Genomic DNA, 14,548 nt, shown 5'->3' with positions numbered 1-14,548 from the left:
TCTTCATTATTGCAGATGGCTCCCCAAGACCAACGCCTGATGAGCAGTGAAGGGGTTATACTGGTGTCATCCTGGTCATAGAGCTGTTTAGTTTGAGCTGTGTTGTGCAGTTTCTCTCCGATGAAATTGTTAACCATACTAACCATCTTAAAGGGTTGTATAGGTCTTAAGCATCAATACGTGTTACCTTCAAATTTCATCTTAACAAGAAGCTCCAGTTGCTGAAACTGCTGAATTAGGCTTTAAGTTAGTGGTTCACGTACACAACATTATACCATCCAAGTGGTTTATCATTAATTCAAGTGTGTCACCTACTGGTTGAGAAGGATGTTAGAGGAGATGATGACACGGAGGCAGCTGACCAATACAAAACAACCTTAGAGCAGTTCCATGTTGTGACTCAGTCAACAGAGAAGGTCGTTTTCTGGTTGGTAAATGTTCCCAGTCAAGCTATTATGTAGCTGGTGACCATTATTATCAACCATATGAAAAAAATAACAATTAATTTGTAGTTGATATGGTTGAAGAGTCATTTAAAAGAGGTCAGTGGAGAATCTCTACCACAAATATATTTATATATGATTTTTTTTAAATATGGGATTTTAGGCTCAACAATAAAGAGGTGAGATCTTTATTTCCTTTTAGATGATTGATCACCTCAGAGGATTATTCAATGTACCACATTTATATAAGGGGGGGGGGGGCGCGGCATCGAGAGGCATTTCAATTTTTATAACATACTTTCGTGGGGCCATACGGAATCATTCTCTCTAATGCAATGGCTGGAACATTAGCAAGATGTGATGATGGAGATGATGATGATGATGCTCACAGCTGATTTTAGCCTAAGCAACTAGCTAAAACAATTCATCAACTTTGGTAGTTCTATAGTTCTTGCAGAGACAGTAATTCCTCCCTCAAATTTAATTTGTATATTTGTATTTTTGTTTTATCTCAGGCCAGAAGAGGGAAACTGGACACTTGTTGTGGTGTCCTTCAGTGTTTTATCAATATCTTGTAACATATCAGCAATCAGCTGTATGACAGCTCTTTGAAACAAACTGACACGTTGGAACAATTTTACTTTATCTGTTTCTAGCAAAAAATGGAATTTTAGTTTCTTAGTTATTAGCTCCTCACTCACCACAAAACCTGCCTGCGGGACATTGTCTCTGTCAGATTGCGGCCTTGAGAAAGCTGCTTGTTGAGCAACAAACTCCACTGATCAGCATTTTGTCCTTGCTATCTGCTTGCTTCCAGCTGCTATCATGCTGGAGTTGTCCTTTTCATCCTAGTGACCACATGCTTTCAAACTAGGTAAAGTGACTTGTCTTTAAAAGAAAGTTGCTTTTTTTGTTTTGTTTTCATGAATTGTAAAATAGTCTTGTATACAGCCGGTAGTTTATTTTATTTTACACAACATAAATATTAAATGCATAAATGAACAGGTAAGAATGTGTGTGGACTATGGTAGAAACCAGTAATGGCTTATATGAAAAACACACCCAAATATAACACAAAATTAAATACAAAGCATACAACATTTGTAATACTGGTTTAAAAAAGAAAATAATGAATATTGGTAATAATACTATTATTAGTATAGCAGAAAAAACAGGTAAATCAGGGGTTCCCCCCACTGATTTGTTTTTATTGTAATTTTATAGTTTCAAAGCAACTGCAATTTTGCACAAAAAGTATTAGAAACATCTAAGATTTATATATATATATTGACTTTTCATACTACACAACGAGTGTAATTATACTACATGCCTTGTCATGCAGTAATAGCACATGTGGAGCGGTATTGAGCTGATTTAACATCACTGCATCACAGAAGTAAGGTCTGGAGCAGTAATGGCTCTAGTTCTGACTTTATTAGTATAGAAATATCTGCAAGTACATAACATAACATGTAACACAACATGTTACATAACATACATTACAGAAACAAATACCGCTTTTCCTCCTATAAGCATCTGTTTGGCAGTGTGCTGTTAGCCTGTGAGCATTTACATGTGTTGATTAAAACTTGTTCCTTTCATTAGAAGCAGTATCAGGCTGACATTGAATTTAGCTCGTATTGTCTTTGAGATGCAGCATACTTAGCATTTTGCTTTTGCTGAGATCAGACCCCTGCTCTCTGTCTGCCATTCTCTGTGCATGTGTTCGTTTCATCACTCCCCCGATAAAACAGCCAATCACTGAATACCTTTTGTGCTCATTCATTTTTGGGTTAGCCACGTCACCTCTGCCAACGCTACACTAACTCTCCTCTACATGCTGCTCAGCCTCAGGCCTTGGAGTCTGAGCCTGGTTACTATAGCAACGGCACAGAAGGACGAAGTAGAGGAGAGGAGGGATAGATGCTTACATAGGAACGGGGGTGGGAGCAAGCTGGGGATACTGCTCTGCCTGATTGGCTGTTGACGTTATCTAAACCCGCCCACCCCACTGTGTCATGATTATCATCACTTCTGCTGCAAAACCCGTGACTGCTGCTGCTGCTGCTGCTGCTGCTCGCTCACTCTCTGTACCTCTGTGTTGAGTCATTGTGAAGAGATGTCCATGTGTAGAGGTAGTGCTGTCACTGAGCAAGGACTGTTACAAAAGGGAGGACAATGGTTATAATTTGACCTCAGAAAGACTCGGACAGAGGACATACTGGCGGGAGCAAAAATTGACATGAGGCTCTAAATGGATATGAACAGGATAGAGGATCAAATCTGACTGAAGCTGTGGAGTGACTGAGTCAAACTGATGGACAGAGAAGAAAGAGAGGGATTGAAGAAGGCGGCACAATGACTGTCAGGAATCAGGAATTCCTGATCGACCAAGGACAATAAGATGACACACAAAAAAAATGGCACCAGCACCACAACAAACATGGAGCATCGTAGGCTGACAGTTTGCTGCTAATGAGAGGGGCACAGAGAACATATGACGAGCCTGGGCAGACTCCCACCAACAGTGCCAGCTGGTCACTGCTAAGCATGCTGGGGTAGCAGCACTTGGCACTCACTGACTGACCAGTGGAGGAGATGCTACAGCTAAGTATGCTGGGACATTGGAAAGCATACAGCTGTGTGTAGATCAGTGAGGATGAAGAGACGAAGCCAGAGCAGAGGCCAGAGGTTTGTCAAGGCAGACTACTATGAACTGGACTGGTACTATGAAGAGTGCACTGATGGTAAGACAACAGTCTGCTACAGTTACATGCACTGACCTGTGAGTCACAGTACTTGAGTGGTGTTGTTGGGACTGTACATATACTTTGATGCTGGGACAGGGAGCTTATCTATTGCAGGATATAATGCTCAGAGTGTACCAAAACAAGACAGGAGCAGCCTAGAGGCTAGGGAGACATTTTTGTATTAGATCCAAATCTCTAGCTATAAAGAAAACTCATTAAGTGTTTTGAGGGTGGCATGAATACTGTATGTCTTGTAGGGCCGGGTGGAATTTTAAACCCTTATTTATTTGCAGAGAATGAAAAAGGCTTGAAACAACGTTGACTTATTTCTTCCTGTTTGTTTCTGTCAAAGACAACCTGCTGGACACTGTAGGTGATGTAACAGGTGTTGTCTCTGTGGCAGCTGAGTCAGTGTGGCTTCCAGAATTAGAGCCAAAGGAGTAGCTTCTATGACTGTGGGTGTACATGTAGGAAGTGCGAGTCGGCACGGTTCTTTTCTGTTGGCTCTGAACCATGCCGCCCTACAGGTCACATATTCCCATGTTAATTGTAAGAATAGATATGTTGAGAAGACTTGGACACAGTGGACACAGAGAAAAAATGGCTTAATATGTCAATGTAACTATTGGTTTCAGAGACCACAACAAAACAAACAGTAGCAAACAAATCAGTATTGAGAGTAACATTTGGCTACAGAGCTTACCCCTATTATCGTAGAATTTTGTGCAGTGCATTTATTTAATGTTCCCCAGCTTGTTACAACACCTTGTTTTTATTGTCTTGCAGCTACAGTGTGTAACTGTGGGAGTTATAGTTCTACAGATTGATCCACACACACACACACAGCCAGGTGGAGGACCAATGGTGCCTGGCCATGTGACATGTTATAGCAGTGGTAGGTTTATTGCCAGCCTCCCTCCCTCCTCCCTCTCCACACCTTTCTATCATTTTCTCTCTCTCCTGTCTTGTCTTGGTTTTGTTGTCACATGTGATGCAGCTTGTTTTGATCCATGTCTCGATGATCTATGAAACTTAGCTATCGCCTGCAATAATTGATTTTCATTTGGTTGAATTTTGATTTTAATGTGAAGGTCTGGTGGATGGAGAAAAACAGTGTGATCTTTGAGTTGTTATGTGAACCTTATTATCAGGCATGCTCAGTAGAAAGAGTTACATAATCGTTTGAGACGGCTCAGCACCTCCTCAGTGTGAAGCTGTGCAGCTACAACATCTGCAATGTTATTCAGCCCTGGTTGCCAGTTCAGGTTTGATTTCCAGTCTGTTGGTAATTGGACTGTTTTAGAGATAAGTGTGTCCTGCTAGACACTGACGACAGGTTTTTCTGTGCTTGATGCCAAACTGATCAAACACAAAATGAAGAGGGGTGTGAAGGATCTCTGATACAGCCTCTCGTGGAGTGTAGAGGCAGAAATAGAAAGCAGCTGCCTGGTTGGCTTTTTTCTGATGTGGAAGTAGGTTGTGCTTATATTTAGCCCAGTGATTTGCATGCTGCTCGTAGCCACTCTTGTCAATAGCGGAATGCCAAATATTCTCTGGCACTTTTGGAAAACCTTCAAAACAAATGGCTGGTTGGGTAGAGGGTCACCAGGACAGAGGTCTGGGGCTGGGAAACAAGGCAGACTATTCTTTCAGTGCGGATGTGACAGGGTGGAGGGATGGTGACAGGGTGGAGGGATGGTGACAGGGTGGAGGGATGGTTGCAGGAAAAAGAATAAAGCTGGGACCCAAAACATGGACTTTTGCTTCAGCATTTAAGTTTGGATGTTGTTTTTTGCACTGCAAACCTGATATGTGTTTGTTTCCAAGTCTATATAGGTTTAAATGTGTAATATTGTCCCCTTATATCTTGAGTTGTCAAACATATCATTGGAGGATAGAAGGTCAATGTCTATTGCTGCTTTGTTTGTCATGCTGCTGCAGTCGTTGAGTCAAAGGAAACAGTGAGGAGACGGCAGGGATACAAGTTGAGAGATGTTTTTATTTCAAAACCACGAACTACATAAGTATGTCAATAGAAATTTGATAGGCCAGTGAGGTGAAAAGACTGAGGTTGTATAAAATGGGGGAAAAAAAACAAGTGGAGTGCAAAGAGTGAATGTGACCAGAAAAGCAATGGGAGTTGGGAAACACTGCTCTGAAGCACCGAGGTTTTTTTTGTCCGGGACTCTTTTGTTGCGTCCATACAACCATTGAGTGGAGTTACTCAAGCATGCAGGACAGTACTGAGCTGGCATCAGTTTTCAACACTAATTGCAGTAATTATAACAGTTGAGCAGTGACTAATGGGCAGAAGGTTTGACTGCTTGAATGTGGCCAGTATGAATTTATGTAGGATCGCAGCAAAAAGGTCTTCAGCTCAATTGGACATGTGTCAAATTGAATTTGTATGTAAAAATAAACAAAACTAAATAAATAAATGAGTATTTGCAGAAATAAACAAGTTATGAATGCAATATAATTCATAGTGTCTCTCTATTCTCAACCATAAGTTTTTGTTTCTAACTAAAGTATAGTAGAAACTAAGATGTTAACAACGTCTAAAAAACACAACAAACAACCAACAATTACCATAACCACTACTTAAATACTGTACGTGTCTACTATCCTTTCACCTGTGAAGGTTTGACAGTGTTTGGCCCCACCCTGGAAACAGGTGCACATGTCTATTGTTGTTTGCTCTGCCCTGTCACCATAGAGGCTGAACAGATTGTACCAAGGTATTTTCTCTGGAGGGGGGTGACACATGAAGGACTTTCTTCTCTATGGACTTACTCACCTGAGTAACAGGTGTGTCACTTAGCAGCTTGTGTTGGTGCACGTCTGAACCATTTCAACCCTGTTAGACAGACAAGGCTGAAAGGGATGATCAGTTGAGGATTACAGGTATAAAGAGAAGTATTACAGATTTTTTTTTCTGTTGGGTTAAATCCATTTAACCTATTTTTTGTGACTTTTTAAGTGTTTATGAAAAGCTTCCAGTGTATGTGTTCGTTCACCCCCCCCCCTGTCTGTGGTTAAGTAGAGCAGGCCATTCACTGACCAGTCACAGAGAAGAAGGGGAGGAGTCGGGGGATTTATCTGGTCACAGAGCTACCACAGGGGACAAATGATACACACACTTTAAGAAACATACGCAGCAGACACAACAGAAAAAGAAACACATTACATACACTATCCACACTTTATCTCCACATTCAAACAAGCTAGATAGTCATGTACTTTCAAATCTAGGCACACCCACAGTAGCTATTGATTTTAAGATATAAAAACAAACACCCTTAGGTGGACACAGCACAGGTAGGAGCCATGGCTTTGCACCGGCAGGTTTTGTGGTTTACTGGTTAGCCGTCGGGCCAGAGCGAGGGATGGCACTGCTCACATCTGCTGAGGACGACCTGGACAATTCCTACCAGGAGGATGAGGATTATGGTTGTCTGCCCAGTCGTGGGAGTACAGAGCAGGATGAGGAAGAGGAGAATGTGGAACAGGAAGAGGAGTATGTCTGTCTTCCCAGTTGTGGAAGTACAGAGCAGGAGGAGGAAGAGGAGATGGATGAAGAGCAACAAGTTCTGTGTGAAGGTAGATGGTCATCTTTGATTCTGGGCAACATCTCTGATGTGCACATCATTTTCTTGGTTCTAGTCCTGCACAGTGTATCTGACCTCTCATCATTCTTAAATCATTTGTTTTGAAGCGTTCTGAAAACTGAAAGGGATTATTGGATAAACAGTTTGAAGAGTATCATGTCTCCTGTGGCTTTATCCTGCAGGTGCAGTCCTTCATGTTTGTGTTGGATCTGGTCTCAGCACAGTGTGGTTCATTTGACTCAGGGTCTGATGTGTTCAAATATCGGTTTGGCCTTAAGATATTAGAGAAATACACCTGACATATTGTCTTGCAGGTAATGGATGACTGCTGTCATTTGATTCACTGAAATAAACAGCTAAAATGAGCTTTTATCACGACCATGACTGGTTACTCTGTGTTCTGTATTTGAGTATTTGGAGCAATGCATGAGACTCTTGTCTCCACTTACTGTGGAATAAACCTGTTTTATAGTGGCAATCAAGATGAATTCAACCCAGGTCCAATAAAGAAGCAGTACTCAATTCCACAGATGTTGTTGGGGAGAGGTTTAGACCTAACAAGGTGTCATTTTCCTTTCAGTCCAGTGTTGGTGACGGTTGCCTTTGAACCTGTGTGTTGTCTGTTGCCCAGTAGCAGTCAGGATTATTAGACTGTTAGGTTGTCTGTTATATCCAGACCTCTGGTTCACTTAGCCCCCCTGCTGCGAAGCAGACTGACAGAAATGAGTCTGCTAATGGATTCACATTGAGGTTTAATTGCATTTTAATTAAAAACTCTCTTTTTCAAGCTCTGAGGCAGGTGATAACTGTTGTGACCATGATTCAAAGACGAACATTTTTATCATCTTGTCCTCCATGTGACTAAGAAGGAGAGGGAGCTTCTGTCTAAAGTTACCTGCTCTCAATATAAAACTAAGAAAACATCCTGATCATCTTCCAGCATTAGGTTACACCTCCTCCTACAACACTTATTGCTGGTGTGTTTCCTTCACCGCCTGATAAAGTAAATCATTAAAGAAATTAATCTCGGCTCTCACTAAAAGACCAGGAAATTCTTCTGTTTTATTCTTGGTGTTGTTGAGTTGCTGTCTGGCAGAGATCCCAGAACCCAGTTATCATATTCTATTCAACCTTGTCTGTGATTCCACAGTGCTGCCTCCCTCTCAAACTGTATACTATCACTAGATTGTGCTGATGGAAGTTAGCCTGCTTACCATGTGTGCATATATATATATATATATATATATGTACTTTTATTAATCCCTTTTTTGTGTGTTTTTATGAATCACCTACCGTAATAGACTGAATAGGGTGGGGTGAAATAAATCAGCATGTTTTTCAATAGAAAGCAAACTCACAGACGCAAAGTATGACAGGATACCAGGCTGTACCTTGTGCTATCAAGTATACAATCTCATTTTAGGCCCGATAGCAAGATAAAAGTTTTTGAGAAATAAACGCTTAGGTCTGATCAAAGTTCTTAGACTATGAAAACTGCTATTTAAGCCAGTATACCAGCAAACCTTATCAAGCTTGTACACATAATATGCTGTACATAAATAGCAGCAGGATAGTAATGATAATAATTACAATAATAAAAAACTTTATTTCTATAAGGAGTTTGAGCATTGTTAACATGTGTTATCATGTTGTTGTTACCATGTAGCTCAAATCACTCAAACTTTACTCACCTCTGTTCAACTTAATGACAACAAAATCCTGAACCACGTTGGAAACCATAGAGTTAAATGCCTCTGAAACTGCTCAGTAGCATGAACGCCTTTTCCCCTTTTGGTTTGAAAAGTGTGTGTTTTTTAATAATGGATGATAATGATGTGGAATGTTCTTAACTAAAGCACAGGCAGCCGAGGTCTTGTGTCTTTGTTTTTAGCAGCCATGCACTTCCTGTGATGAGTGAGGATCTGATAATAAGCTTTATTTGAATTCGGCAGCTCTATTTTGCATTCTGAGGCCTCGTAGTTAGCAGCATGACATTTCCTCTCTTCTAAACCAGACTACATTTTAATTCAGTGAAAACTGAAAACTGAAATAGTCAAATTGTTATGTGTTGTAATGGCATCTCACTGAGACTCCTGGCACATAACATATGACACATAAAGATCATGAAATAAAAACATCCTACACCTTCTTATTTACCCCTGTGTGAATGTGACTCTGTAAACTTTTTACTCAAAAAAAATTCTAATGAACCAATGACCACATTATGGTGAAGTGATGTATCATAATGTGATGTTACTGAGATCCTGTTTGAATTTTGACCTCTGGACTGAAAGTTAATTTTGAGCAGCTCACAATGAACTTGTTCTGATGTAGCAGGAACAGCAGCGCTGGGGTGTGGCCCTACACACATCAATAAATGTAAAATAGAGTTGGGTTATCAGTTGACAACATTGACTGCAGTCGACCTCATTTTTATCAGTGAAGGTGGAGTGGAGTAAATATTAGAAACACCCCAGTGTTTGTTTGAAACTAGGCGTTCGGTCAAATATCAGTCAATTTCCTGCTCTGCATCATATTTTAGATACTGCAGGTGTAGATAGAAAATAGATTTTCAACAATAACTCAATACTCAATTTTGTAGCCCACAAAAGGAACAAATTAAACACATTTAGCAACATATTCTCACCTATTATAGAAAACGTGTAGAAAGTTGACTGACTGATTTCGACATGAGACATGCAATCACAGTGTCGAATACTGTAGAAGAAGTGAAGCTGCTCCTATGCAACTGGCCTGTGCCTGGAATACTGTACATTTTATACAGTAACACATTTAATACATGGTGTACTGTCATGCTTTCTCACTGAGTGCACACAGTCATCTTTTTTATCCTTTGAGGGTTGTGGGGGGCAGATCTGTCATTGGGGCAGGATGCACCCTGGACAGCTCAGTGCCATTTTCCCACGGCCAACATATAGAAACTAACAACCATTCACACTCTCACCTATGGACAATTTAGAGTCTACAATTGACCTAACCCCACTCTAGGTCAAGCCCTATGACAGACCCATCTCTGTAGTTCTCTGCCTGTCTCTGGCCTGCCCCTCCTTCTCTTGCCACTTGGAGTCCATCTCAGCTTTAGGGATCCTATCAGTGGACATCCTCTGGACATGACCGAGCCATCTGATCCCTGCATCTTGATATCTAGGGACATGCTCCTACAGTCTGTCCTCTTTTGCAGGTCCTCATTGGATATTTTCTTTGGCCATTAGATCACATTGACTTTGTTCATGACTTTCTGTACCACTCTCCACACACTCAGAGACATAAGAGTACACACTCAACATTGCGGTTTATAGTCTAATCTTTGTGTTGGTGCTGTACAGGACTGGACTTCCAGATGTTCTGGAGTCGACTGTTAGCCCCTCTTGCCTTGTTGAGCAAGGCCTTGCTGTCCTTATGGGCAGCGTTGGCACTGCTTATTAGGCTACCGAAATATGCCTCACTATCGACGGTAATTAGTAGGTCAACTGGTGTAGGAAGCCGGAATACCCGGTGAAAGCCATGCAGACACAGGGCCGAGAGAATGCCCGGCCAAGCCGCTGTGAGGTGAACAGTGCTAACCCCTGCACCACCATGCCGTCCTGTCTGACTCATAAAGACTTTTCTTTGTCTCTGTGTCTGTGCAGTGTTGTGTGCTGACAGAGTGGGCCAGATGACGAAGACCTACAGCGACATTGACGCTGTCACTCGACTGCTGGAAGAGGTAAGATCATGTCCAGTGAAATCAAAAGTAGAAAAACATAAAGGATTATGGTTTAGGCAGATGCACTGTGATGTAATAATGTGGTCTGAACACAGGTTGTTTTATGAGGTTCATGATGAAGGAAGTTTGATAGAATGACATCACCAGCAGCTGATATTCAAATGTGACTGATTCAAATCGGCTGCTCAGTGAACCTCAGACTAAGGAGCAGCAGGAAGTTGCTTCCTCATAAATTAAAGCTGTAAAGTTAGATCAATGCCATTATTGAATGAACCATGGAATTCATCTGTTGACTTTACATGGTTTGTTACCATCAACACACAGACCAGACAAATGTTTTCACTATGCAAGAGCTAATTGTACTTATCTTCATTAGTGTGAACAGTTCACTTCCTATGAATTTCCAAGTATGGTTTAGGGTTAATTTTTCCTAATGATCGTCCTTGTTGAGTGAAGTTTGGACATTTTGTTGTTTCACTGTTGTGTAATTCTTCCTTCCTCCTTATCCCTCCATTTTACACTTGCTTCTGTTTTACTGTTGCACGTCCTTCACATACATTTATTCCAAGAGGACGAACACCACTGCCTTCATTAAATTGCATTTTTATCCTGAGAATAGTACGACTTTATTCTTGAAAGCTCCAATTGTTTGTGTGAAGACAGAATAAAGTCTCAATATTCTAAGAATAAAATCATAATATTGTGAGAATAAAGTCGTAATATTATGAGAATAATGTAGTAATATATATAAAGACATCATTTTAGTGGAAAAAAAGTCAATGTTTCGGCGGGAAAAAGGGAAAAAAAAGGGATCAAGGAGAACTCGTGCTCGCCGGAGTTTCACTTCTTACTACTCCCAAACATTTCCTCCTCAACAGAAGAGGTGCTTTCCTTTAAGTCTGTGTGGGTCTTTCTTCTAAATAGTTTGTTGCTCAGTCTTTTCAAAGTCCTGATACTTATTGTTATTTGTGAAACCTACACCAAAGTATAACTTAACAAGATGCTCGACATTCCTTATTTCAATGCAGACAAAGGGCAGATTTGATGATATTCCGCCTCTAATGTGACACGCAGCCTAAAATTATTATCTCTTGATATTGTGAATTTAGTCTCGTAATATTCTTCTTTTATTATCTTCAAATTGTGAATTTATTCCCTTAATGTTATGAACTTATTTTAACATGACTTTTTTCTCACAATATTATGAATTTATTCTTGAAATCTCAGACTTTTTTTCTGCTTTGAGTGGCCCTAATACTCAAGGTCATAATTCTTCTGTTTTAACATTGACTGTGTGCAGAAAGAGCGTGACCTGGAGTTAGCTGCACGTATCGGACAGTCGCTGCTGAAGAAAAACAAAGCCCTCAGTGAGAGAAACGAGCTGCTGGAGGAGCAAGTAGAGCACATACGAGAGGAGGTACACAGTGACAGTGTTTGTGTGTTCATGTTTGCCTCGGTATGTGATCGATCAAATGCCACAGTGTAGTGTTTGGACAATGTCTTTACGTATATGAATATATCAGGCATTTTATAGAAACATTGAAACAACATTGCGCTGTATAGCATTAGCACTGTAACCATCTCTTATATCTCTATCGACGTTTTTCCACACACAGGTGTCTCAGCTGCGTCACGACCTGTCCATGAAAGATGAGCTGTTACAGTTCTATGCCAGCGCTGCCGAGGAGAGCGAGGGAGAGTCCACCACCTCCACACCGTACGTCATGTCTCCTTACATCCTCAGCTTACATCACATTTCCTCCTCTCTCCTCCTGGATAGAATATTATGCAACAAGGTTACACAACTGTCTTCAAATCTAATGCAAACAAACACGTAAAAACATTTCAAGCTTTGATAAACTGTGTAAAAATCAAGTGTGTAAATTGTAACTGTGGCGTCTAGTAAACCAATACAAATACAGCTCAACTCTCAAGTGTGTGTGTGTGTGTGTGTGTGTGTGTGTGTGTGTGTGTGTGTGTGTGTGTGTGTGTGTGTGTGTGTGTGTTTCCAGTGTGCATCCCACTGAAACCACTGTTCCTACTCCAACATTTTTCCCCCTGGACTCCCTGCAGAAGAAACTCAAAGATCTGGAGGAGGAAAACAAATCGTTGCGATCTGAGGTACAAAAACATTTGATGATTTCTATAAATTGTTGACTGTTTTCTCATTATAAACCTATGTTAATATATTTGTTAGTATATTTTTTACTTATCAACGTACAATCGAACAGAAATATTGTTTGCAAAAATTCTCTGTAGAAGTGGAACACCAAACCAAGAATAATGAGCATCATAATCTGATCCGTCACATTTTAAATTAGGAAGACAAACTTTGAATGTATACTAAATAAATATAATCTCAATGTGTTTGTTTTAATTAGAAAGTTTAACATTTAGCATTTGTGGTTGGTTTAGGAGAAGTTACTGACTGACTGATAATGTCCACAGTGTGTGGTATTGATCAGTAATGTGTTTATTCTTCTCTGCAGGCCAATCATTTGGAGACAGAAACCATCTCCTACGAGGAGAAGGAGCAACAACTTGTCAATGACTGTGTCAAAGAACTACGTGAGTATTTGACTCACAGCAGCTGTACACTGGTCACTGTGGACTCTTCAGTGGTGTGAATCACTCCCCCGCTCTCTCTGAGGCAGTGAGGCAGTAAAGATGCAGCTGTATTGGCAGGTTCTCCGTTTCACTGAGTCATCTGCTCTCACTCCCAGGTGATGCCAACCTGCAGATTTCCTCTCTGGCCGAAGATCTGGCCAGGAAGTCTGAAGACGCCTCCAGACAGCAGGAGGAGATCACACACCTCCTCTCCCAGATAGTAGACCTCCAGAAGAAGGCCAAGCTGGTATGAAAACCCCCGACATCTCTTATATTGTTGATACTAGTGCAGTGGCTGTTCTAAACCTGCCTGTGTGTTTGGCCTGTGGTGATGCTGGGTGCAGCTTTCTTTCTGAAACTGTAAAAGTGACCTGCAGTGATTGAGTAAAGACCTGCTGCTGGACTCAATCCACAGAGGCCTGAAGCTGTGCCACCGCTGCTGCAGAGAGCTGTTCCCCTGTTTATTTTAAGTCCGGTGAAGCTCTACTCAGTACACAGAACACGACCTGGAGAATCCTTGATGAGTTCCACCACTGCTACAGAGCGTTGAGCCCTCTTAATTCAAAGTTAATTAATATTGAACGTTTTCACATGTGAGCCACACTGTACTTCCATGGGCCTTTAACAACACACATGCCAAGTGTGAAGCCACGAGATGTGTAGGGCACATACAGACAGAGATTTCTGGAATTATTAGATTAGATAAATGTACTGATGAAGTTACATATCTACTGTTAGGAAGAGGGGAATATGTAGCATTAGTAATTCTAAATGTGTCTCATTTATGCATGAGACTGTATATTTAAGCTTCAGTATTTTTCATAGCTGTTTCTTTTGTGGCTGTATGTACAGTATGCTGTGGAGAACGAGGAGCTGACTCTGCACTTGGGAGCAGCCAAAGATGCCCAGCGACAACTCACTGCTGAGGTAAGGCAAACTGCAACCTGCTGACTCTGACTTCATTCGTGTGGCAGCCTCCACCAACACGCGCTAATCCAGATTGGACACATTTTTGACCTTCAACAATAACACTGCATTTCTGGGGTTCGGTTCAGACGTTTTCAGACATGAACTCTGGAGAATGTCCCTACAGTGGGGTCCGGACTTTCTCTGGTGTTTGCTTTTCGCATATGTACAGTAGAACACAGCAGGGGATTCTGGGATCTAACAACTCAGGAATCTCTGGAGCGTGACAGATGGCGCAGCATGCAGGAGGCAGTGCATTGACACCAGCATCGGCTCATATCACCAAACGCTCTCCCATGTTATTGTCTTTCTAAGTTGACATCTTGTCTCCCTCTATTGCGTGTATGACACAGCTTTTTCATTTTTTTTTCTTTCAGTATTGCATCTGACACGTTTTTTTAAATGTCATCAATGTGCCCACTCGCTCACGGTGAATCCCCCCCCCCT

The 14,548-nt window shown here is 41.2% G+C and overlaps 1 protein-coding gene across 7 annotated transcripts in view; it reads left to right on the top strand.

Annotated features, from left to right (window-relative positions):
- The window catches only part of LOC118114256 (trafficking kinesin-binding protein 1), a 47,201-nt gene that overhangs the window by 19,946 nt on the left and 12,707 nt on the right, over positions 1–14,548 (top strand). For 3 of the 7 annotated variants that reach the window (XM_035164597.2, XM_035164599.2, XM_047341014.1), the window contains 7 exons: positions 10,452–10,528; positions 11,829–11,945; positions 12,145–12,245; positions 12,541–12,649; positions 13,018–13,096; positions 13,252–13,382; positions 13,988–14,062. In XM_035164597.2, the coding sequence (XP_035020488.1) occupies positions 10,452–10,528; positions 11,829–11,945; positions 12,145–12,245; positions 12,541–12,649; positions 13,018–13,096; positions 13,252–13,382; positions 13,988–14,062 (689 nt within the window). Of the gene's footprint in view, positions 1–1,682; positions 3,191–4,888; positions 6,794–10,451; positions 10,529–11,828; positions 11,946–12,144; positions 12,246–12,540; positions 12,650–13,017; positions 13,097–13,251; positions 13,383–13,987; positions 14,063–14,548 lie in introns of those variants that run through there. The other 4 variants (XM_035164596.2, XM_047341015.1, XM_035164598.2 and 1 more) reach the window with 3 other exon arrangements.

This window comes from Hippoglossus stenolepis, chromosome 8, assembly GCF_022539355.2.
Source record: "Hippoglossus stenolepis isolate QCI-W04-F060 chromosome 8, HSTE1.2, whole genome shotgun sequence".
NCBI classification, from domain to species: domain Eukaryota; kingdom Metazoa; phylum Chordata; class Actinopteri; order Pleuronectiformes; family Pleuronectidae; genus Hippoglossus; species Hippoglossus stenolepis.
The sequence above is the reverse complement of the archived record's forward strand: the minus strand, read 5'-3'. Positions and strand labels throughout refer to the sequence as shown.